Source organism: Typopeltis vanoorti, chromosome 4 (genome assembly GCF_054136105.1).
Source record: "Typopeltis vanoorti isolate ZY-2024b chromosome 4, IOZ_Tvanoo_1.0, whole genome shotgun sequence".
NCBI classification, from domain to species: domain Eukaryota; kingdom Metazoa; phylum Arthropoda; class Arachnida; order Uropygi; family Thelyphonidae; genus Typopeltis; species Typopeltis vanoorti.
The window spans coordinates 18373750-18397690 of NC_143552.1; the positions used below are offsets into that span (position 1 = coordinate 18373750).

General features: G+C 34.1%; 1 protein-coding gene across 1 annotated transcript in view; it reads right to left on the reverse strand.

Moving 5' to 3' along the window:
- LOC150107135 (small ribosomal subunit protein mS39-like) overlaps window positions 1-23941 on the reverse strand; it is a 369834-nt gene that overhangs the window by 210667 nt on the left and 135226 nt on the right. Inside the window, exon 9 of the mRNA XM_090391018.1 lies at window positions 18629-18709. Within this exon, the coding sequence (XP_090247144.1) occupies window positions 18629-18709 (81 nt within the window). The remainder of the gene's footprint in view (window positions 1-18628; window positions 18710-23941) is intronic.

The window sequence follows — 23941 nt, forward strand, 5'->3', positions numbered from 1 at the left end:
CATTTTACATAGTCAAAAGCTTTCTCAAAATCTATATAACAGATGTTAACTTCTTTATTCACTTCTAGACTTCTTTCACTTACTATTCTTAACAGTCCAATCACAACTCTTGTTCCCCTACCCTTCTTGAAACGAAACTGATCTTCTCCAAGAAATTCTTCCAATTTAGATGCAATTCTTCATGTTAAGATTCTCATAAGTATTTTTGATGTATGGGAAATGAGGCTTATTGTTCTAAAATCCTTGCAGTTCACTGCATTACTTTTCTTTGGTATAGGTATAAATATTAGGGTCATAAAATCTATATAGCAGATTTTAGAAACTAAAACATTATATACATTTAAATAAAATCACATAACTACAAAATTAATGGGATCCAAGGCCTTCAAAATAAGTCTACACTTTACAGACCTCCTTACCTAAAAAATAAAATCATTCATTCTCTGACTCATTCTATTACTGGGTTGTTTAACATATACTTAATCATGTCTACTTTTTACAACAACAAATGTTCATCAGAGTCAGTTTCTTTATTCGGCTCTTTCTGAAAATATAAAATTTATTTCTTCTTTTCCATGGGATCCTTTTTTTTTTTATCCCCCACATTTAGAATGCACTTGCTCCAATCATCCTCTCTGCCTCACTGGAGTACAAATATTCTTACCTCTTACAATTCAATATGATGCAAAATCATTCATTCTTTACCAGAGAAAAACAGTTTCTTCTACTATATCATAAATAGCATATCTAAAGCAGTTTTTCATGTTAAGCTACTTTACAGTTTCATATTTTCTTTTATTTACTAACACTTGTTGACAGTCTCAACTCTTCAAGTTTAAAGATTCACAGTACTATGATTCCTTTATGGAATCTTCTATTAACATTCTCTCAACTATCATGTTTTCTTAAAAACTTCCTAAGAACAAAATTCTCTGGTTGCCATTTTCAAAGTTGTCAGATGTCAATCAGTCATCAATCTCCTTGGTGAGCATGCTTACTTCATGTAAATAGGAAGCAGGTAGTAATGGCTAACATGTTGTCGTCGTTAGCGAAAAAGAGAATCTTTACAAAACACAACAAATATCAACACTTAACAATTTTGAATTACAATAAAGAAGATTGAAACCATTATAACTATCAGAACCTAGTAAGTGCATTAATTTCAAAGGCTCTATATTTCATTTTAACCTACCGCATAGCATATAGGACATATTGCTAGTGTTGCAAAGGCTGAACATAGTAGTGCTGCTATAAGAATTACTCTAACATGTAGGGATAAGGAAGTAGTTGTACCACTATATAAGGCACTGGTCAGGCCACACTTGAATTATTGTGTTGAAGTCTGGTCACCTGGTTTTCAGTGTGATGTGGAGATATTGGAGAGGGTCCAGAGATGAGTGACTAAGACAATATCAGGACTTTGGACTGCTGACTATGGAAAGAGATTGAAAAAATGTGGATTGCAGAGTTTAGTGAATAGGAGGAAAAGAGGTGACATGATAAGTTAGTGAGAGGATTTTATCAGATTAATCCAGATGAGATTATAAAAATAGGAGAAGGCAAGAGGGGAAAAACCAGAGGTCATCCCTGAAAGTTATATAAGAGTGTGGTGGAGAGGGGTGTGTGAGGAGTAGATTTTTCACATGGAGAATTGTCAATGAATGGAATGCATTACCAGAATGTGTTGTTAATGCAAGGAGTGTTAAGGATTTCAAGATTATTCGGTATGATAAACATGTTTTCAGTTGAATGGTTCCCACAATGAGTCTGCCGACTCCATTGAGGGTTGCAATAATAATAATATCAATATCGGGCACATTGCATGTGCCAATCATATGTGTTACGAAACCAAAACTAATAATATACTATCTTACATAGAGAAATGATTGTAAAAGGATTCATAATTGTAATTTATGACTTTTTTTTACAGTGTCTCATTAGACATGAATCACATCAGAAACTATAAAAGAGTTTGGAGAGAAAATGGCAGCAAAACCTCAGAGGACATTCGAAGAACAAGAAAGTGACGAGATTGACATTCTTGAGCTTGAAAGAATGACTATTCAAGATGCTAGAAAATTTATTGCTGGATTATGACTATTTCATGCAGAAAGCAATAAAAGGAAGTGCTACTATCTATGCTAGATATCTGGGGTGATTTTGTTAAGTTGCAGTCAATAAAAAGATAGCTACACTTTATCAATTCCTAGAACATCATTAACTGCATGCACATTTAATACATATAAAAATAAAATTATTTTTATGAAAAATATATTAATTTGATTAAATCCAATTCCTTAAGTTTATCTATAAATCAGTAAACAAAAAACTTGCCTAAACCTGTGTTTTGTTTGATGTGCATACACTTTTTAAACTCTTTATGTGCAACTTCATGTAATTGGGGACACTTAATCGGACCAAATTATGCTATTCCTAATATGGTCTGATTAATCAGCACACACATCACATTAAAAAATATTTTTTTTTTAGTTTTTAGTGAAGATAGCAATCTAATTATGGAAATTGACAACAGAATTAGCTAAGCTGATATGGTGAGGAATTAACTGAATAAATTTATATGAATGAGAAAGAAATTAGTCCAAACACTAAACTAGCTTACGGATGATATTCAAACCACTTTTAACTTATAGATCTGAGAGCTAGGTTAGAAATAAAGCACATGATCAAAGACTGGACACAACATATGAGATTACTGACCAAAATTAGGGGAGCGAACAGATGACATCAATGGCAGAACTTGATATTGTTAGTATTGGTGGAAACAGAATGGGAGAGGTAAGGTTAGCAAAATAAGTAAATTTTGCAGGAAAAATCCCCAAAGGAATATCAAAATATAGTTGGAATGATAGAATAAGAGGTGACTTAGAAGACAGAAATATAAGATCTGATGATATTAGAGTCCTGACAGATAAAAGATTAATTTGGAGGAAAGCTGTCAATAGCAAGTTGGTGGAGAAGTAAACATTTAAGATAGTACTATCATAATATCCCGTACACACCAAGAGATTATACAGTGAGTGATATCAGAAGATACTGCTTATTGTTATAGAAGAAATATATATATATCATTTAAGGAATAATCAAATAATATGAGAAGAATCTTTCCCTATAAGGAAAAAAGAACACAAAAGACACATTAAATATAACAATTTTGGTGAAGGGCCTCTCAGACCATGCTCTCAATACCTTACACCAAATTGATTGGAAAAGTACCCACTCTTTACACTATACAAAAACCTGGTATGAAAGAAAATTTAAAGAAGCCTGTGAAATTCTGATTAACCACCCTAATATCAACAATAATGGCAGCATGAAAATTCCAAGAATCTGGATGGCACATATTCAGTCTACTGAATATTTAGTACCCAGCATATTTTAGGACCTTAAGCAACCTTCAGCTAGTATTGGAAACCATTCCATACCAACTGGTTGAAATTTATGTGTATAATCATGTTTTTAATATATATATATATATAAACATGTTGCTCTCCAGTCCAATGTAATTTTGTAACCAATAGATAATAATAGGGCTCTAGCATTGATGTAGTCAAGGGTTTTCTTTTTTTTTTTTTTTTTCACCAGAGGTCAGGCCAACAATTGTTGTAACGGTTGGTCAGTTACTTTAGCAAAACATGTAGATTGTAGTGCAGCTTGTATATGCTCCAGAAGATGATCTTGATATAAAGATCGAAATGTCGAGTGTTGATTTTGGTTTATATTAAACTAAAGTTTTACTTAAACACGCTAGTTGTCTCCATAATTTTCCAAAATGTAATATGAGAAGAACAAGGTGATTGGTAGAGGTATATGTGGCATTTCCTCACAAATACATATTAGTTTGATTGCAGAATTCTTAGTGGACTCCAAAGCAATGTAGGAAATAACTATTTCAGTTGAAATCTGGAATAATGTGATATGATATGCAGACTAATAATGCGCTTCTTACCCTCACCCCCAATTTCAGCTTGAATGGACAGAAATTTTTAGGTAATACTAAGCAAGATAAGAAACAACTATTTTATATTTGGCTGAAACAGAAAGAATGAATGATGTAATTTACAGAGGTTTCTGTAAAGAATAAACCATGCCATATTTCTTAAATTAATTTAAACACTTCAAGTTTGCTGTATATAGCTGAATAATTATGGCAGCTTAATAATATTCAACCTAAAACTGAGGTTGAATTTGGAAATGAATCTTGTAATAAGGGTCAGTGAACAGTCTACTGAACCTGATTTAAGAGCAACTGCCTTGATTCTTGATTATACCAAATTAACCTATCTGAAACTGTATTCTATTAAAAAAAAAGTTAAATTCTTAATTTTATAGCTGCATCTTCCTTTTTTTTATTGTCTGGAGAGATCACATCACTTAATCCATAAATAATTAAGAACTGATCCCTTCTTCTTATTATTATTTATCCATTTTTGGTGGGGTGCTTACAGGTCCAAGCTGTATAACTGGGAGGAGATATCCACATAGTTTTTTAAGGAATGTAGAGAACCAACCAGGACTTTTTGACCTAATGTCCAATCCTCACCACCTTTTCATGGTGCATCATATTTGATATCTATTTGGATAATGAAAATGAAGGCAGATGGGCTGGCAATTTGGGATTTAGCCAACTAAAGCGTATTCTCATTGGCTTAAACCATAATGCAAAATGTTGGTAAACATGACAAAATTTCATGCTAACTAGGTGTTGCCCAGTTAAACAAAGCCCTCATTGTTTTTATCAGGGAACTAGGGCGAACAGTCAAAAGTCAGCTAATGGAACAAATCCCAACTCAACAGCAGCAGAATTCAAGACTGATACTACCAACATAAGAAACACCAATGAAAAAGAAATGGAACTAGAAGAAGAAGAATTCAATAAGTGCCATATCAACATAATATGTGTGACTGAAACAAAGCAAAAAAGCAACAAATACCAAATATTATATATTCAGATAATAACAATCAGGGAAAAGGAGTAGCTGGCAATGATACTTTTTTTTTTTTTTTTTTTTGTGCTTATGATCCCACAGAAGGTTCTACTAAGGAAGAAATGGAAGAATTTCTTGAGCCATTTGAGAAGGCAGCTGACAATGAAAAAGGAAAAGTTGGTGCTTTTTGAAAACCTAAACAGGGTAGGAAATGATTACCAAACTTACAGAATGCCTGTAGGAAATTTGGAGAAAAGCACAAAGATAATAACAATAATGATAAATGCTTGCTGGAATTTATCATTATTGTTCAAGACATGAATTAGTTATTATTAACACCATGTTCCAACATAAAAATGTGTAAAAATTCACATGAAGTGAAGGTGCAAGAAATAAGATAAGTCTCAGAGACTATGTCACTATTGACAGTGATGTATTCTCACTGGCTCAGGACACAGTAGTATACAAAGGATTTGAAATTGGAAGTAATCACTGTTTAGTGTTGAGCAGAATAAAACTGAATTTCATTTTGGAAAGAAGAGTGTGTAAGAAAATTTTCAAACAAATGAAAGTCCAGCACCTTTCAGAGGTGAAATGTAAACTAAAATACACAAGCATCATTCAGGAACAAATGAAAGCATTTGAAAACAAGAGCCAAACATTGGGGATTCGGTGGCTAACCCTGAAGAAGACACTGATTGATTCATCCAGAGAGGCATGTAGTGAGGTAATCTGAAGGATTAAAAAAAAAAAAAAAAAAAAAAAAAAAAATCAGAATTTCGTGGTGGACTCAGGAAGTTAAAGAAGCAATCAAGGAAAACAAGAAACCATATCAAAAGTTCCTGGAAAGTAAGTCAGCTTGTGCTATTAGAAAATATCAAGAAAATGTAAGAAAGTGAAGCCCTCTATAAAACTAGCTAAATAAAAGTCATGGGAAGACTTTGGTAAGAACACAGAAAATAAATATTGAGATGGTAACAAAATATTATAAAGGCTGTTAAAAAAGCTTAGAAATGGAATCATTATTGTAAGAGAAATCAGATATGATAAAGGTGATATGAAAACTGAATATAAAAGTATTCTAGAAGTCTGGAGTAATTACTTTGAAAGGTTGCTAAATGAAACTGTATGGCAGTAAAAAAACATTCAACAGGAAAGCAATCAGGTATACATATCAATGCCCGAAGTAAAAAAAAAAAGTCATCGAAAACCTGAAATGAAGCTGGAGTAGATGATATTCGACCAAAAATGCTCCAATATGAAGGTATAAAAGTTTTACAATGGCTTCACTGTATAATTCACTGTAGTAACTATCTATGAAAGGGAAATAAGGAATGTGAGAATTACTGAAGAATTTCCATACTGAGTGTTCCCGGTAAGATTTATGCAGCAATGAAAATAGGCAGAAATTGCTAAGAAAATTGTGGAAGGGAAGCTGGATTCAGGAAAAATAGATATCAGAATCTTATTTTCACTTTAAGACAAATAGATGAGAAATAATGGGAATATAATAAGGATCTGTATTTAAGTTTCTAGATCTAGGAAAAGTAATATGAAAATGTGACAAGAGAAAGTTGTTCACAACACTACAGTTATAAGGTATAAATGGGATATCACATCAAGCAATACTTAGTCTATATTTGTATTTAAGTTGGTTGTTAAAACTGAAAGAGTTATAGGTAGATGGGCTTGATGTTAAAATCAGGTATGAGACAAGGGTGCATATTATCCACACTGTTATTCATTACCTATAATGGATCACATTATGAAGGAAAGCCTGCAAGATTTCCAACTAAACTGAATAACTGCTGTAATAAATTTGTTATGAAAATAGGCAGAAACATTGAAAACATTAATGTTCTGTAGATTTTCCTGAATGGAAAATCTACAGAATAAGTAAAACATTTCAGTTATTTAGGCACAATTTTTAGTGAAGACGACAAATTCTTCTTCTAGTTTTACAACTCTTTATGAGATTTAGCTTGCAAAACAATTTTTTGTCATTCTTTTCTTTTCTTTTCTGTGCAATATCCTTCCAATTCATAACTTTTAAGTTGTAAGATCTTTTTGTACATCATCAATCCATCTTTTTCTTGGTCTACCTTTCTTCCATTGAAATATTTTTTTAACTTTATCTTTTTCCATTCTTTCTATATGTCCCACCATGCTATTCTTTGTGTCTTTATATATCTTAATATATCTTCACCATTAATTAGTTGTCCTAATTCTCCATTTTCTTCTTTTATTGGTCCATATATTTTTCTTTTAAAGATTCTCAGCCTATTTATATATTTGTGTTAATGGTCACGTTTCACATCCTTATGTTGTTACAGGTCTTATAATTGTTTAATAGAGTTTCAATTTAGAATTACAATTAAGAATCTTATTACTCATTAACTTATTATAAATATAATAACACTTATTTCCAGCCATAATTCTACTGTTAATTTCATTGGATATATTATTGTTCATTGTTATTAATGAACCTAAATATTTAAAACTATCTCCGACTACAAAATTGTATTCACCTAAATTATATCTTGTAATAATTTTATTTATGGTCTGTCCACATTGCATATATTTAGTCTTCTGTTCATTAATTTGTAATCCAACTTCTTTAGCGTTTCTATTAAGTTCTTCAAATTTCTCTTCTAAATATTTTTTCCTGCAACTTATTATTGCTATATTGTCTACATATGCATATATTTGTATTAATTTATTATTAATAAATCCTCTCATATTTAACTTTCTTATTATTGCTTCAAGTACCAAATTAAAGAAACTTGCTGAAAGTACATCTCCTTGTCTTACTCCACAGTTTATTTCATTGTATTTTAACTACTGCTTTGGATCCTTCTAATGTAATTTTAATTAATCTAATTAATTTTGCTGTTATTCCCAGTGTTTTCAACCTATGTATCAATTCTTGTCTATTCAATTTATCAAATGCTTGTTGGAAATCAATATATAAATTATGAAGTTCTATATCATATTCTAAACATTTTTTATATATATTTCGTAGGAAAAATATATTATCAATTCTGGATCTTTTATTTTGGAAACCACATTGGTACTCTCCTATTATTGTTTCTAATCTTTTATTATTATTATCATTATTATTATGTGACACCTCCAGGGAGTCCAAAGACTCATCGGTGGGGGGGGGTCCTACTCTACGACTCTGTTTCCATCACTCATTCAACCAACTACACCACACCATCTACCGCCCACCACCACCAACAGTACGCTACACCAACAACAACAGAATGTAATATTCAATAATGTAATTCCTCTATAGTTTTGACAATTCATCTCATCTCCTTTTTTATATATTAGTTGGGTTATTCCAATTTTCCAATTTGGCATTTTTTCTTCTTTCCATATATCTAATATCAAATAATAAATTTCTTTCCATAAAATTTCACCTGAATTCTTCATAAGTTCTCCTGTTATCCCATCTACTCCTGGTGCTTTAAAACTTGTAATTTGTTTTATTATTTCCTCTATTTCTTTATAAGTTGGCTCCTGAATTCTTTTTTCTATATTTCTACAATTATTTTGATCTTCATATTCCTTATTTTCTTTTGCTGTCATCATAAATAATTCCCCAAAATATTCCTTCCATCTTTCTTTAACTAATTCTTTCTCAGTTAATACCTTTCCTTCTTTATCCTTACATCTTATCATTTGCATATCAAAATTATGTATTAATTGTTTAAATTCTTTATAAAGTTTTCTAATTTTATAAAGAATAATTTTTCTAATTTCTCTTTTTTCATTATACTGCACTATTTTTCCATTTTCTTCTCCATTTCTTTCTTTTTACAAATTTCATTTGACTGATTTCTTTTCTCTTCATATTCTTTTCTATTATTTCTTTTGTTACTTTGTACATACTTTTTCCTTGCTTTATTTTTCAATTCAATTATCTCCTTATATTCTTCATCCAACATTCATTTCTATTTTTCCTATATCATCGTATTTCTTCTTCAACTGCATTTATGATTGTTTGTTGGATTAAGTCCCAATGTAATTCCATATTCTTTCTTTTTCCTACTGTTTTAATATTATCTTTTATTTTCTTCTGATATTTATCAATTATTTCTCTATTTGGAATGCTTCATTGTTCCATTTCTTTATCATTTAAGTTTTCTTTTGGTCGACATTTGATATTCTGTATATAAACTTAATTTTAATTAACATATGATCAGAGTCACAATTCACTCCTCTATATGCTCATACATCATTGACTGAACTTGCCCAACTTTTTGAAATGAGGACATGATCTATTTGATTACATTTTTGATTGCTGGAATAATCCAGGTCTCCAAATGTATCTTCTTATGTTGAAAACATGTACTCATTATTCTAAGTTTATTTGATATTGTTAATAGTATAAGTCTATTTTCATTTTCACTGGTTTCGTCATGTAAACTGTACTTTCCAATTACTTCATTAAATATATGTGCTCTTTCCCTATTTCATATCATCAAATTTCTGCCATGTACCCTCAAGGGTTGAACAGGATATGATAGTACTACATGAAAAAAATTATATCATTACTAACTTCCTATCTACAATTTTCCTCCAAATTAGTCTGTTACTTGTCAAGACTCCAACATTATCAGATCTTATATTTCTATCGTCTAAGGCACTTTTTGCCGTATCAATCTACCTATATCTTGGTCTTCCTCTGGGTCGTTTTGCTGCCAACCTGGCAGAAACATTTGCCTTGCTAATCTTTCTTCACCCATTCTGTTTAAGTGACCATACCACCTGAGATTAGATCTGTTAAAGCATTCCTGGATGCTGACAATGACAAGTTCTTTCCTAATATCCTCGTTTTTAATATGATATTGCCATTGATGCCATCTGTTCATGCCTCTAATCTTTCTCAGGACTCTCATATCTGCAGTCTCTAGTCTTTGGTCAAGTGTTTTACGTTTGACCCAGCTCTCAGATCCATAAGTTAAAAGTGGTTTGAACACTGTCTTGTATACAGCTAATTTAATGTTCCGACTAATTTCTTTCTTATTCCATATGAATTTATTCAATTGACTTCCCACGATACCAGCTTTGCTGATTCTGTTGTCTATTTCTATATTGAATTTACCATCTTCACTAAAAATCGTGCCTAAGTAGCTGAAAATGTTTTACTTGTTCCACAGGTTCTCCATTCACAACATGGTTGACATTTTCAATGATTCTGCCTATTTTCATTGTCTTTGTCTTTTTATTGCTGACCTTCATACCATATCTATTACAACAGTTATTCAATTTAGTCAGAGAATCTTGCAGACTTGTAGCGGATTTATTAAGAAGTATAACATCTTCCACATAAAGCAAAGAACTGACATTAACATCTCCAATTTTGATATCATGTTTAATACTACTTTCCTTCATAATATGATCCATATAGATAATGAATAACAGAGGGAATAATGTCTCACACCAGATTTAACATTAAACCATCTTCCTGTATTTCCTTTAATTCTAACTGCTGACTTACAACTCAAATAAAGACTAAGTATTGCTTGATATAATGCCCCATTGACACCATATAACTGCAGCGTATTTAATAGCTTCTCTCTTGGCACCTTGTCATATGCCTTTTCCAAATTGACAAAACTTAAATACAGAACTTTGTTATATTCCCAGTGCTTTCTCGACTATTTGTCGTAAAGTGAAGATCTGATCCTGACAGACTCTATTTGGCCTGAATTCAGCTTGTTCTTCCCCAATTTTTCTCAATCGTTTCTCAAGTATACTTGCATAGATCGTGCTAGGAACACTTAGTAGGGAAATATCTCTGTAATTCTCACATTCAGTTTTATTTCCCTTTTTATATATGGGTACTATGAGAGCTAAACTCCAATCATCAGGAATTCGTCCCTCTGTCCAGGCTTTCTGAACTATGCAGTGCAGCCACTGTAACACTTTTATACCACCATACTTCAGCATTTCTGGTAGAATATCATCTACTGCTGCCTTTCCACATTTCAAGCCTTTGATGGCTTTTTCTACTTCGAGTATGGATATGTATTCCTGACTGCATGACTGGTATGTATTTTTTATCACTGTGCTGTCATCACTGCTTGTTTCATTTAGCAGATTTTCAAAGTAATTACCATACTTCAAGGATATCTTTTTCTTCCGTTTTCATGTCACCTTTATCTTCTCTAACTCCTTTTACAGCACTCTTTCCTCCATTCCTAAGCTTCTTCAACAACCTCCAGAATATTTTGCCACCGTCTTGATATTTATTTTCTATATTCTTGGCAAAGTCCTCCCATGACTTTTGTTTAGCTAGTTTTGCACAGTGTTTAGCTTTCTTAGATTTGTCTCTGTACTCTCTAAGAGCACAAGTGGACTTATTTGGCAGGAACTTTTGATATGCTTTCTTCTTTTACTTCACTGCCTCTTTAACTTCCTGTGTCCACCATGGAGTTCTAATTTTTCTATCCTTGCAGACAACTTCACCACATGCCTCTTTAGCTGAATCAAGCAGGGCTTTCTTCAAGGCTTGCCACTGAATCTCCAAGGTTTGATTCCTGTTCTCAAACTCTTTCATTTTTTCTTCAATAATCTTTGTGTATTTTCTGAGATTAATTATTGTGTATCATCTGAGAGCTTCTCAACTTTTATTCGCATTAAAACTTTCTTACGTGTTATTCTTTTCAATATGAAATTCAATTTTATCCTGCTCAAGACTAAATAGTGATCACTTCCAATTTCAAATCCTCTGTACACTCTGGTGTCCTGCACCAAGGAGAAAACATCACTATCAACAATAACATAGTCAATGAGACTTTTCTTATTCCTTGCTTCTTTTCTCCATCTAAATTTGTGCATATTTTTAAGTTGGAACATGGTGTTAGTAATAACCAGTCCATGTCCTGAGCAGAAATGCAACAGGTATTTGCCATTATTATTATCTCCAAATTTTCCCAAAATATTTTTCTATGTCTGACAATCATTTCCTACTGTGCTATTTAGATCCCAACAAGGACCAACTTTTCCTTTTTCATTGTGTCAGTTGCTTTTTCTAAAGCATCAAAAAATTCTCCACTTCTACTTCGTAGAACCTTCTGTGGGACCACAGGCACAAATACGTCTCATTGTCCAATTCCTCATTCTGATATTAACCTACATCACTCTACTTGAGACTGCCTGCCATTCAAGAAGATTAGCCTCGTATTTTGTGTTGAATACCATGGCTACTCTTTCTTTTCCTTGATTGTCATTGCCTGAATATAACAGTTTGTATTTATTGCTCAGAAAGATCTCACCAGTTTTTGTCTTTATTGTTTCAGTCACCCCTATTATGTCGATCTGGTACTTATCTAATTCCTCAGCTAGCTCCATTTCTTTGCCATTCAGGCTTCTTAATGTTGATAGTACCGATCTTTAACTCTGGTGATGTTGAGTTGGGGTGTGTTTTCAGATTTGTTCCTGTAGCTGACTTTTCGCTGTTTGCCCTAATTCCTTGGCGAAAACAATGGGGGCCTTGTTTAACAAGCCGACGCTCCAGCGGGTATGGAATTTTGTCATGTTGTACCATAATTTTTTATTTTGGTTTAACCAATAAGAATACAATTTGGTCGGCTAAATCCCAAATTGCTTAATTTTCCTATTTTATTTTTCCATATTTTTGCATTAAAATCTCCTAATATTATCATGGCATCATTTTTATTTATTTTTTCACGTTTCTTGTAAGTCCTTGTAAAATTGATCTATCACAATCTCGTCAGCATTTTCAGTCAGGGCATATATGTCAATAAAAGTGATATTATGGAATTTCTCTTTAATTTGTAACTTGCAAATTCTTTCATTTATGGGTCGAATCCTAAAACCGTTTTTATCATCTTCTTTCTAATAATAAATCCTACTCCATAATTTCCTTGTTCTTCAGCACCACTATAATACATAATATAATCTTTTTTGTTTATTCTTCCTTTTCCTCTCCATCTAATCTCCTGTAATGCTGTAACATCCAATTGATATTTCTGTAAATATTCTGCTATACTTTGCATTTTCCCTACCTGTAACAGACAAAAATTTGTCCCCTGGAGGCAGGGTGGCCTAGCTATACCCCCCCCCCCCAGGCACTGGGTACCCATTTTAGTCACCTCTTAAGACACGCATGGGCTACATTGAGACTATTCTTTAACTCTGGTCACCACACAGGGAAGAAGATGACACATTAAATATGGAAACAGATAGAGTTAGTAAAGCTGGTATGGTAGGAAGTCAAGTGAATAAATTTATATGGAATAAGAGAAAAATTAGTTAGAACACTAATTTTAACTTATGGATCTGAGAGAAAGAATTAAAACACTTGTTCAAAACCTGGAGACTACAGGTATGAGACTTCTGAGAAATATTAGGGGAGTGAACAGATCACATCAATGGCAGTATCATACTAAAAATGAGGATATTAGAAAAAACTTGCTACTGTTAGCATTAAGGAATGTGTAAGCTAAGCTAATCGCAGGTATTATGGTTACTTAAACAGAATGGCAGAAGAAAAGTTAGCAAAACAAGTGTTCTTTACTAGGTTGTTAAGAAATATACCCAAAGGAAGACAAAGATGTAGGTGAATTTTGATACCGTAAAAAATGCCTTAGAAAACAGAAATATCAGATCTTATAATGTTGCAGTCTTGACAAATAAAAGATTAATTTGGAGGGGCATTGTTGATGGAGGTTTGTAATGGTGTAACTTTTTCATGTAGTACTATTATAATATTCTGTACACCCCCTGAGATACACACAAGGAATTTAATGATGATATATTTTTGGTTCAAGAACTAATTTAAGAAGTCACTATAAATTGGCTGTTATCTTTATAATAATCTCTGATATGTCAACATGATATTTCTGTATTTCTTTTGCAGCTACATTCCCTGATGTTTGTCTTTGGTTCAACTAAGGTGATTCCATCAGCTGATTTTCAATGTTTGATGCTGTGATAAAAATGATAGTGGACTTTATTTTATTGAGGCCCTACCAAAGTTGTCACAATTTCTGACTGTTATAAAAAACTATAGTATCATTTTGTTCTAGAGCAGAATACAATTTATTTAAGTTCAAAAATAACAGTCTATGACCATTTGTTTGATATTCAAGTGGATATATATATGAGGGTGGTCTGAAAAGTTCTCGGCCTAACAATGAAAAAACGAATTTATAATTTCAAAATTATTTTTATTTTACAACATAATCTCCCTTAAGACTAATACATTTATTCCAGTGATGCTCCAGCACCATTATCCTGTTCCTGTAGTAGTTCTCAGTAAGATCTGCAAAATCCCCTCTACAGCTGCAATCACCTCTTGATTCGAAGAAAAATGCTGAACAGCGAGGAAGAGTTTTAGTTTTGGGAAGAGATAGAAGTCAGAGGGAGCCAAATATGAGGAATAGGGTGGATGTTCCAACAATTCATAGTGCAGATCCCATAATTTTCCAATTGCCAAAATACCTCTGTGGGCAGGTGTACTGTCCTGATGAAAGATGATTTTTTTCCTCTGCAAACCGGGTCTTTTCTCACGAATTTTTTTGTCTAGTCTGATTAAAAGATCGGAATAATATTCCCCGGTTATTGTTTTATCCTTTTCAAGATAATTAATAAACAAAATGTCTTTAGCATCTCAAAACACCGATGCCGTGACCTTTCCTGCTGATAGAACAGACTTTGTCTTCTTTGGTGCTGAACCACTGGCTTCTGTCCACTGTTTTGACTGTTGTTTGGATTCTGGTGTGTGTGTAATGGTGAATCGAAGTCTCATCCATAGTAATAAATTGATGCACAAAATCAGTTTTATTCTTGTTAAAACACTCCAAGCACTGTTCAGAGATTTTCATGCAAGAGTGTTTTTGATCTGCTGTGAGCAAGTGCAGCACCCATCTTGCACAAAGCTTTTTCATTTGCAATTCTTCATGCAAAATATATCCTACATGTTCTTTAGAAATGCCTATAGTCTCAGTAATTTCACATACTTTGACTTGCCGGTCACCCAATACTGTATCGTGCACTTCATTCAATGGTATGGTAATGTTTAAACTCGTCAGCCCATTTCTTAATTGTTGAAAATAAAGGAGAAGAGTGTCCATAAACTTTTATGAACTTCGAATGAATTTCTTTTGGCATTAAACCTTTTTTTACAAAGAATTTTATAACCGCACGACACTCAATTTTATCCATTTCAAGGGATACAGACAACACTTTTGCTTCAGACAGCTGTATAAAACAAACTATTTGATAGAATCACTTGCAATTTCACATGGATGCGTATGACAGATGTACAACTTAGAAAAAAAAATCTTGCTGATAATGTTGCCATCTATGGTCGAGGCCAAGAACTTTTCAGACCTCCCTTGTATGTGTGTGTGTGTGTGTGTGTGTATATATATATATATATATATATTAACAGAACTCACCTTGGTATAAAAAGGCTTGAATAATGGGTCAGAAGTCCTAATCAATTCTCTGGATTACTTATAATGTGAAGCTTATATAAGTATAATTATACTGTGAGTTATGCAGGGTGGACCAAAAGTTACACTGCAAGATTATTGTTTGTTTGTTTTTTTTAAATTTTGTTTATAAATGTTTAATTAATTATTTTTCATTTTTGTAATTTCAGATAACAAGAAATATGGTAGCTGCTAAATGTCAATTAACTTTAGAACAAAGAAGTTTTGTTATCAAAAAGTGTTATTGGTAAAGTAAATTTTGCTGCCTGTATAATCTTAGGTCATTAAGTCACTTTTTTTGTGTGCAAAATGGTATTTTTTCTTTAGAAATACCTAATAAATTACTTATTTGGTATTGCAAAATCAAGGATACATTTTGTACTTCAATACTTAGTAAATTATTTGGTATTGCTAAAAGTGTTTCACACACATCAAAGCCTGTAAATGATTCATTTACAAGCAACTATGAATTAATGGACAATGATCATATTTGAGTTCCGTGAATAAATCTTTAATGCTGAGCCAAAGAATATCCCCCAAAACAATTCTGACATAACATTTGTGTGCTTGTGAAATGCATCGTCTTCTTCTGCAGCCTGTCCCGCTTAAGTAGGGTCACTGTGGTGAGTCTCCTCCACATCCTCATGTCTTGGGCTGTAACCACATGCAAGTTCTTCATCCTCAAGTCCTCCTTGACAAGCTACCTCCATTTGTCCTCCCTCCTCATCATCTCATCTTCGTTATACCCACTTTTACCTTGTGGTGTTGAGGGTTTAATAATCATTGGACCTTAAACCATGCACAGGATAAAGTGTCAGCCCTACGCCCTAGTGTATCCTGTAGTGTTGAGTTCTCAAAGCCGGTTTGCCTGCTTTGTGGGATAAAAAAAAAAGGATAAACTGGGGGAAAAAACCCTACTGTCCACTGTGGGTTTTTTTCCGGCTAATTGGTTATGGCTGAGGAAGATCCTTCAGCTCCTCACATCACCAACAGGAATTGAACCTAGGACATTCCTTCCCCAGACATATGGTTGCAAAGGCACAGCCACTAGGCTAACCTGCAGACCTCCTCATCGCATGACCAAACCATTTCAACCTTGCCTCCAGTATCTTCACTCCTAAGTTCATAACTTTCACCGTTCCCCTCACATAGTCATTTCTCATATGATCCTTTCTGGTCACACCATACATCCAGCTAAGCATTTTCATCTCTGCTACCTCCATCCTGCTGATGTTATTTTTCCTCAGGGCCACAGTTTCCATAGCATACATCATAGCTGGTCTCACTACTGTCCTATAGATTTTGCTTTTAGATTGATCAGCACCCTCTTATTACATAGCACTCCAGCCATCTCTCCATCCTCTTCCACTGTTGAACAAAGTATCTCAAGTCCCTAACCTTCCTGATGACATTTCCTTCCAGTTCTAGATCTGTCTCCTGGCTTCCATCCACTTTGCAACACATATACTCTGCCTTACTTCTGTTCAGTCTCATACCTCTCACTTCCACTACTTTCCTCCATCTTTCCAGTTTAGTTGCCACTTCTTCTCTTGATTCTGCACACAGCAAGATGTCATCCGCATACAACATTGTCCAAGGCGTTTCCTCTCTCACCTCCTCCGTCACTAACTCCATTACAATATTAAACAGGAACAGACTTAATGCAGCCCCTTGATGTAAGCCAACCGTTACTTGAAAACTTTCTGTCTGTCCCAGGCAGGTTCGAACTTGTCTTCACATTTCTGTACATCTCCTGCACCAACTTGACATATTTCTCCAGTACCTTCTTCTCTCTCAGACTTCTTGCCTTGGCACTCTATTGTACACTTTCTCCAAATCAATAAACACTAGATGTAGCTCCCGTTGTTTCTCTCGAAACTTTTCCATCATCTGCTGTAACCCAAAGATAGCATCTGTCATTGATCGACCATGCATGAAGCCAAATTGTTCCTTTGCAATCTCCACCTCCTTCCTCAATCTTCCATCAAGAACCCTTTCTAGGATTTTCATTGTGTGGGACATCAACTTTATTTCTCTGTAATTCTTACAGTCTTGGATTTTTCTAGGATTTTCATTGTGTGGGACATCAACTTTATATTCTCTGTAATTCTTACAGTCTTGTGCATCCCCTTTACCCTTGTAGGCAGGGACAAAAGTACTTTCCCTTTTCTCGGGTATATTTTCCTGTTGGCAAACTTTTATGAGCAGGTTCCAGAGTAGGTCAATTCCCTCTTCCCCCAGTGCCTTCCATACCTCCACTGGGATCCTGTCAGGGCCCACTGATTTTCCATTCTTCACCCACTTCATGGCCTCCTTCACTTCCACTCTACTGATGTTCTGCACATCCCCTCATAAGGCTGCCCATCTTCTCTGTGAGTCCTCGCATTGTGAAATGCATGCATCAGAACATAAGATTAGTTCATGTGAATACAACAAGAACATTTCAATATTACAGTTAAGGCAGTCAATATAATTTGTTTTTCTATGAGTTCTGTTCTTGTAAATTATTTTCAAATATCAATAATAGAAATATTGGTTTGTTTATACAACAAATAAAAATTAGGATTTATTGGCTCTTATATTTCATTTCCATGGTACCTCCAAAGAGTGTGCTACATTCAAATGGTGTGTATCACATATTCACAAACATTAGAGTTCACCAGATGTAAAAACATCCATGAATGTTTGTAGTAACACCTCTCAGATTTCATACTGGAGAACCACCTGATAGTAATTTTCCACTTATAACTAAGATAAAAATATACACTTGAAAAGAAAAAAAAAAAAAGCAGCGGGGAAGCAGATTATGCACAATTAGTTATATATTGATGATTGGAAATGACAACTTCTCAGAATTTCATACTGGTATATTTACCATACAACCTAAAAAAATTTCACCATTTAAATTAAAAGGAACTTGACAAGAGCAAGGAAAGAAGAGGATTTATGTAACAAAGTATATACTGATAATATGCAGTGAACACTTATTAGAATTTCATATTGGTATACCACCTAATGATAATTACCACCATTAATATTAACATTAAAATTAACATTAATATTACTATTATAAATATCAATAACTGTAATGTTTCCTTTTTTTTAATTAAGCAGCTCCAATTGCATAAAATGATGTCTATCTTAAAAATCTTTAAAAAAATTTTTAATAACAAAATATTAAAGAGACCGATATTCATTTTATCCTACCATCTTTTGTATGTTGAATCTGAAATTCTTTTCCTTCTACATGATCAATAACATCATACAAAATGTGTCTATGAGGATTTTCTGCAAAAATCAAATATATTTTGAGATATTAATTTGTTGTAAACTGATGTGATATATGAAATGTGCTTTAAATTCTGGGGAACAATAAAATACAAACTCCTTTAATTCATCACCAATGAAATACCTTAAGTATATTATTATCATATGATAATTAATACTTAAGGAATTGACAGTGTACACTAGAAATATAAATTAAATCAACTTTAATATATACTTTCCAATATTTCGGCAACATCACGTTGCCATCTTCATGAGAACTTAGGATAACACACATGCATGCAAGTACTACATAACAGCAAATGAGAAACGAAATGAAGAAGCTACCGTTTTCCTAAAGTCCTGATGGTGCTCCCTGGCGGGCTACATTAGGTGTTCCTGGCCTTTGGGCTGAAGTTATTCTGATGTATGTTTCCCAAATTTGGGGCAGTCTCATGCATCCAAATTTGTTGAGGTTTGGCATGTTCCTAAGGGCTGAGGCTGATTCCATGAATAGTCTTTCATATTTGAACTTGTTGCAGTGTATTACTGTGGCTTTCTTAAAACTTATTCTGTGGAGAGTATCCAGAGCATGGTTTGCAAGTCCAGAGCGGCTGTACTGGTGAAATCAGATATAGTCCTTGTGTTTGAGATTCTCATATTTGCTGTCCTGCCTGTTTGGCCAAAGTAGGACAATTTACAGCTGCAAGGGACCTGGTATACACCAGGTAGGTCTAGGAGAAGTGGTTGGTCTTTAGTGGAGCAGATAAGGGATGCCAATTTTCTATATGGTCTGTAACAGGAGGTCGTCATGTTTTTTTAGGATTTTGTTGATTTTTTCCGAGGTGCCTCGGATGTAGAGAATGGTGATGGATTTAGAGTAATCTTTTTTGTGAAAGGGAGGGGGGGGAATAACTGGTTTTAATTTTTTGGGGGGGGGATAGCCATTGGCTGAGAAAGTGTTAAGGATGTGATTTAGTTCAGTGGTTAGGGCTTGGCAATTTGAACAGATTAGTTTAGCCCTGTTTAATATTGTCTTAATAACTCCATATTGTTCTGAGAGGGGGGGGGGAATTGTTGATGAATGTATCTGCCTGTATGGGTGGGTTTTCCATAAACTGAGAAAACCAAGATACCATCAGGTTGGCGGGTGACTAGTGTGTGTGTCTAAGAAGGAGAGGCTATTGTCTTCCTTTTTTCCAGGGTGTTGGTTGTTTAAGTGTGTTAAGAAGGAGAGGAGTGTATCCGGGCCATGTGGCCAAATAGCGAACACATCATCAACGTAGGCAAAGCCATATGGTAGGTTTTTGTGGGGCAGAGTTTAAGGCTTTCTCTTCAAAAGTCTCCATAAAGAAGTTGGCCACGGGTGGGGAAAGTGGTGAACCCATGGCTGTCCCCTCTATCTGATTGTAGAATTTTTCCTGCCAAACGAAATAGCCTGAATTCATTGTGAACTGAAATAGGGCAGAGATATCGGGAGGAAATTTAGCATGGATTAGCTCTAACGTTTCTTTGAGGGGGACATTTGTGAATAAGGAGGAGACGTCAAAACTGACCATTATGTCATTATGTTGGAGGGTAAGGTTTTCTATACTGGCTTTGAAGTGGGCTGAGTTTCTTATGTGTGATGGTGTGGTGCCAGTATAGTGTGAGAGTGCTTCGGCTAAATATTTAGCTAGTTTGTAAGTGGGGGAATCAATGCCATCCACTATGGGACATAATGGCACTTCTTTATGTATTTTTGGGAATCCATATATACGGGGGGGGGGTTATATGGTTTTAGTCTGTTAGTAATCTCCGCAGACCAAGAAGTGACCTTCTTAAGGAGCCTATGGAGTTTTCTAATTTGTGAGTTGGTGGGATTGTATTCAATGGGGAGGTAAGTAGTAAAGCCTTAAGCTTACCTGTGTAGTCATCAGTATGATTGAGCACCACAGTGGCATTCCACTTATCCGCTTTGGTGATAACTATTTCTTTGTTTTTCTTCATTTCCTGTAGAGACTTGTATTCACTAACAGATATGTTGGTTTTTGGTGGTTTTTCTTTTGTGAGAACACAAGTTACATCCAATCTAATATCGTTGGCGATGTGGTTTGGAAGATGGTGAATCCCGCATTCAATCTGGATCATTAATTCCTTGGCCAGTAATTTCCTAAGAACAATGGCAAAGTTGTGACCACGTGACAGAGCTTTGAGTGCTTCAGGCTTCAAGATAACTGAAGAAAGGTTAACTACAGTGTTGGTTTGGACGTTGAGTTCTTTTTTAATTTATCAAACTCGTTGATATGTCGACTCTGTATTCTTTCGAATTCTTTATTTGCCGCAATGCACAAGACGTCATGTAGAATTGACCAAAGTTCATGATTTAGCATATTTGAAAGATCTTTCTCTAGCGCTAAAATGTTTACATCGGCTAGGGAACCGCATGTAGCATTAATTTGCTCCCGTAGCAAAGCCTGGCTCACCCGGTTATAGATACGGAGAGCTTTCTGTGAACAGAAACGGTGCTTAAATTTTACACAATTTGGGATTACCTGATTATCCCAGCAGCATTTTAGGAAGGTCAGACGATTCAGTTGTCTAGATAACTTCAGCTTTAGTTTGCCGTAATGGCAGGCCTTGTGTGCGGTGGAATCTCCGTGGATGATAGTAATTCTTGTAGAAAGGCTTATACGCTGGTTAAACATGATAATTAATATGTAAGGAATTGATAGCGTACACTAGAAATATAAATTACTGCCCCAAATTTGGGAAACATACATCAGAACTTTAGCCCAAAGGCCAACAACATCTAATATAGCCCGACAGGGGACACTATCAGGACTTTAGGAAAACAGTAGCTTCCTCACTTCGTTTCTCATTTGCTGTTATGCAGTACTTGCGTGCACATGTCTTTATCTTAAGTTCCCATGAAGATGGCAACGTGACATTGCCGAAATATTGGAAAGTATACATTAAAGTTGATTTAATTTATATTTCTAGTGTACACTGTCAATTCCTTAAGTATTAATTATCATGTTTAACCAGCGTATAAGCCTTTCTACAAGAAGTATATTATTATAATGATATCAAAATCTGTAAAAAGATGTGTTAGTAGTTCATGTGAATTTATTTGGCAGTATTAATTCATAACACAGAATAATAAGTAATAATTAATATTATTTAACTTATTTGCTGATATTTCACTGGTATTATATCCAGCATCTTTAGAGCACAAAAACCATTTTTCACATTACACAAACACAACAATTTGGTTAACAGTAGGATCAGTTAAAAACAAACAAAAAACATTACTTTGATCTTAAAACAACTGTCTCCCAGATTTTTGGACAATGGATAACATACATTCAAGGCACATTCTTTGTGGATTACAGCCATTGGCTAAAAAAAGTGTGACATGAGTGAGTTCATGGTAAGAGCACTGTTACTGGAACAGACAGCTCTTGCTCTGTGAGTTAGTGTTTTTGGGATACCATATTGTTGAGCTGGATGATGGTGGGATTGCTTGTGAAAATATCTCTATGCATATAATGAACCACCAGAAAGGCATGTGACTAGCATATCTATGAAGGCCAGACAGTCATCAGTTCCTGTTCCATTGTGAAATGGATTTTAGAGTATTGGATATTTAAATGCACTAAAATTGTATCTAATCTGGATCATGTGGCCAAATAGCAAACACATCAACATAGCACAACCAAATTACTGGTTTTAGAGTGGCTGAATTCATTGCTTGGTTTTCTAAGTGGTCTACGTAGAAATTGGCTAAAGGAGGAGAAAGGGGAGGGATGCCCAAAGTTTTCCCATCTAGTTATTTGTATATCTTCCCTTTCCATGCAGAATAACCAGCATGTATTGTAAATATGAATAATTCAAATATATCCAGGAGATATATGACTTTAGCAAATCCAGGATTTCAATTAATGGTACATTGGTAAATAATGAAGTAATATTAAACTAATCATTATATGTCTGAACTTTTTAAAATATGGTATTTTAATATATTTTTAGATGAACAGAATTTTTAACAAATGAGGAAGATTTACCTGGGGTAGGAGGCTAGTAATTCAGTAAAATGTTTAGTCAGTTTGCATGTAGGGCTGTTTCACTATACACAACTGGGTGTAGGGGTGTATCTTGTTTGTGAAGTTTAGGCACTCCATATTCTGGGTGTTTTTACATGAAAAGGCTTGAATTCGTTAACAGTTGCTTTTGGCCAGGAAGTGACTTTCTTCAGTAATTTTTGAACTTGTTGCCATTATTTCCAATTTTGGAACTTACCTAGGTGTAAAGGCAAAGTTACGTCCTTGACTTAATGTGCTGAAAGCTTCATCCATTAGGGCTACCAATGATAAATTTATAACAACACAATCTTGCTGTTGTTATGTCGCTGAATCATGTTGTTATATCTATTGTTACGTATTGTTATCTCGCTGTTTACCCTATATTATATCCTGTTCCACCTCCAAATAGCCCTCCTTTTAATCTACTGTTGTGCCCTTAAAATATTAATTCAGATTTATCTCATCTTCGGATATTGGCAAAATTTATATCATGCTGCGCCAGCCATCCTATAACAGAGGAGACTCTTGTTCAGGGAAATAATTCTAAATTCAAAAGGATACACACAATAATTATTCTCACACTAGCGCTGTGCAGATTCAGTTTGCAGTCGTGATTCGAATCTCACTTAAGCAATTATATCTAAATTCCTTCCTGCCAAAAGGTGCTATTTCATAAGTGGTGGTTTGAATTCGTTATCAGGCATAAACTCAGGTATAAGGTACAAAACATGTTTATTGGAAAAACTTAAAACATTTGCAGTTAAGAAAATTCAATTATTCAATGGATCTAAATTTTCTCTAAGTTAAGGTTCATACTAAATCACAATGAATCTGAGTATGCTAAATCCTTCAATTAGAAAAGGATAAGATTAAGTGTAAGCATAATACTACTAGGATATAATCCTTTCACAAGTCATTCACAGAACACGCATTGAGCACTTTCATTAATACTCTCCCAATATCCATCTTAATTCTAAATTTCATCAAGCCTAGCCATTCACAATCAAAATACTGCCTATCAACAATTCTTGTTTGTTCCACAGGATCTCAATTAATCCAATCAATTTCTCACTTAAAAGTTTTCTACTAGTGTCCTTTAGTTTACAGTACACATAAATTTCTTATTCTTCTAAGCGATTTTTAACATAGAATGAAAATCTTTACATTATCGGATCCTTTCAGATTTCATGCT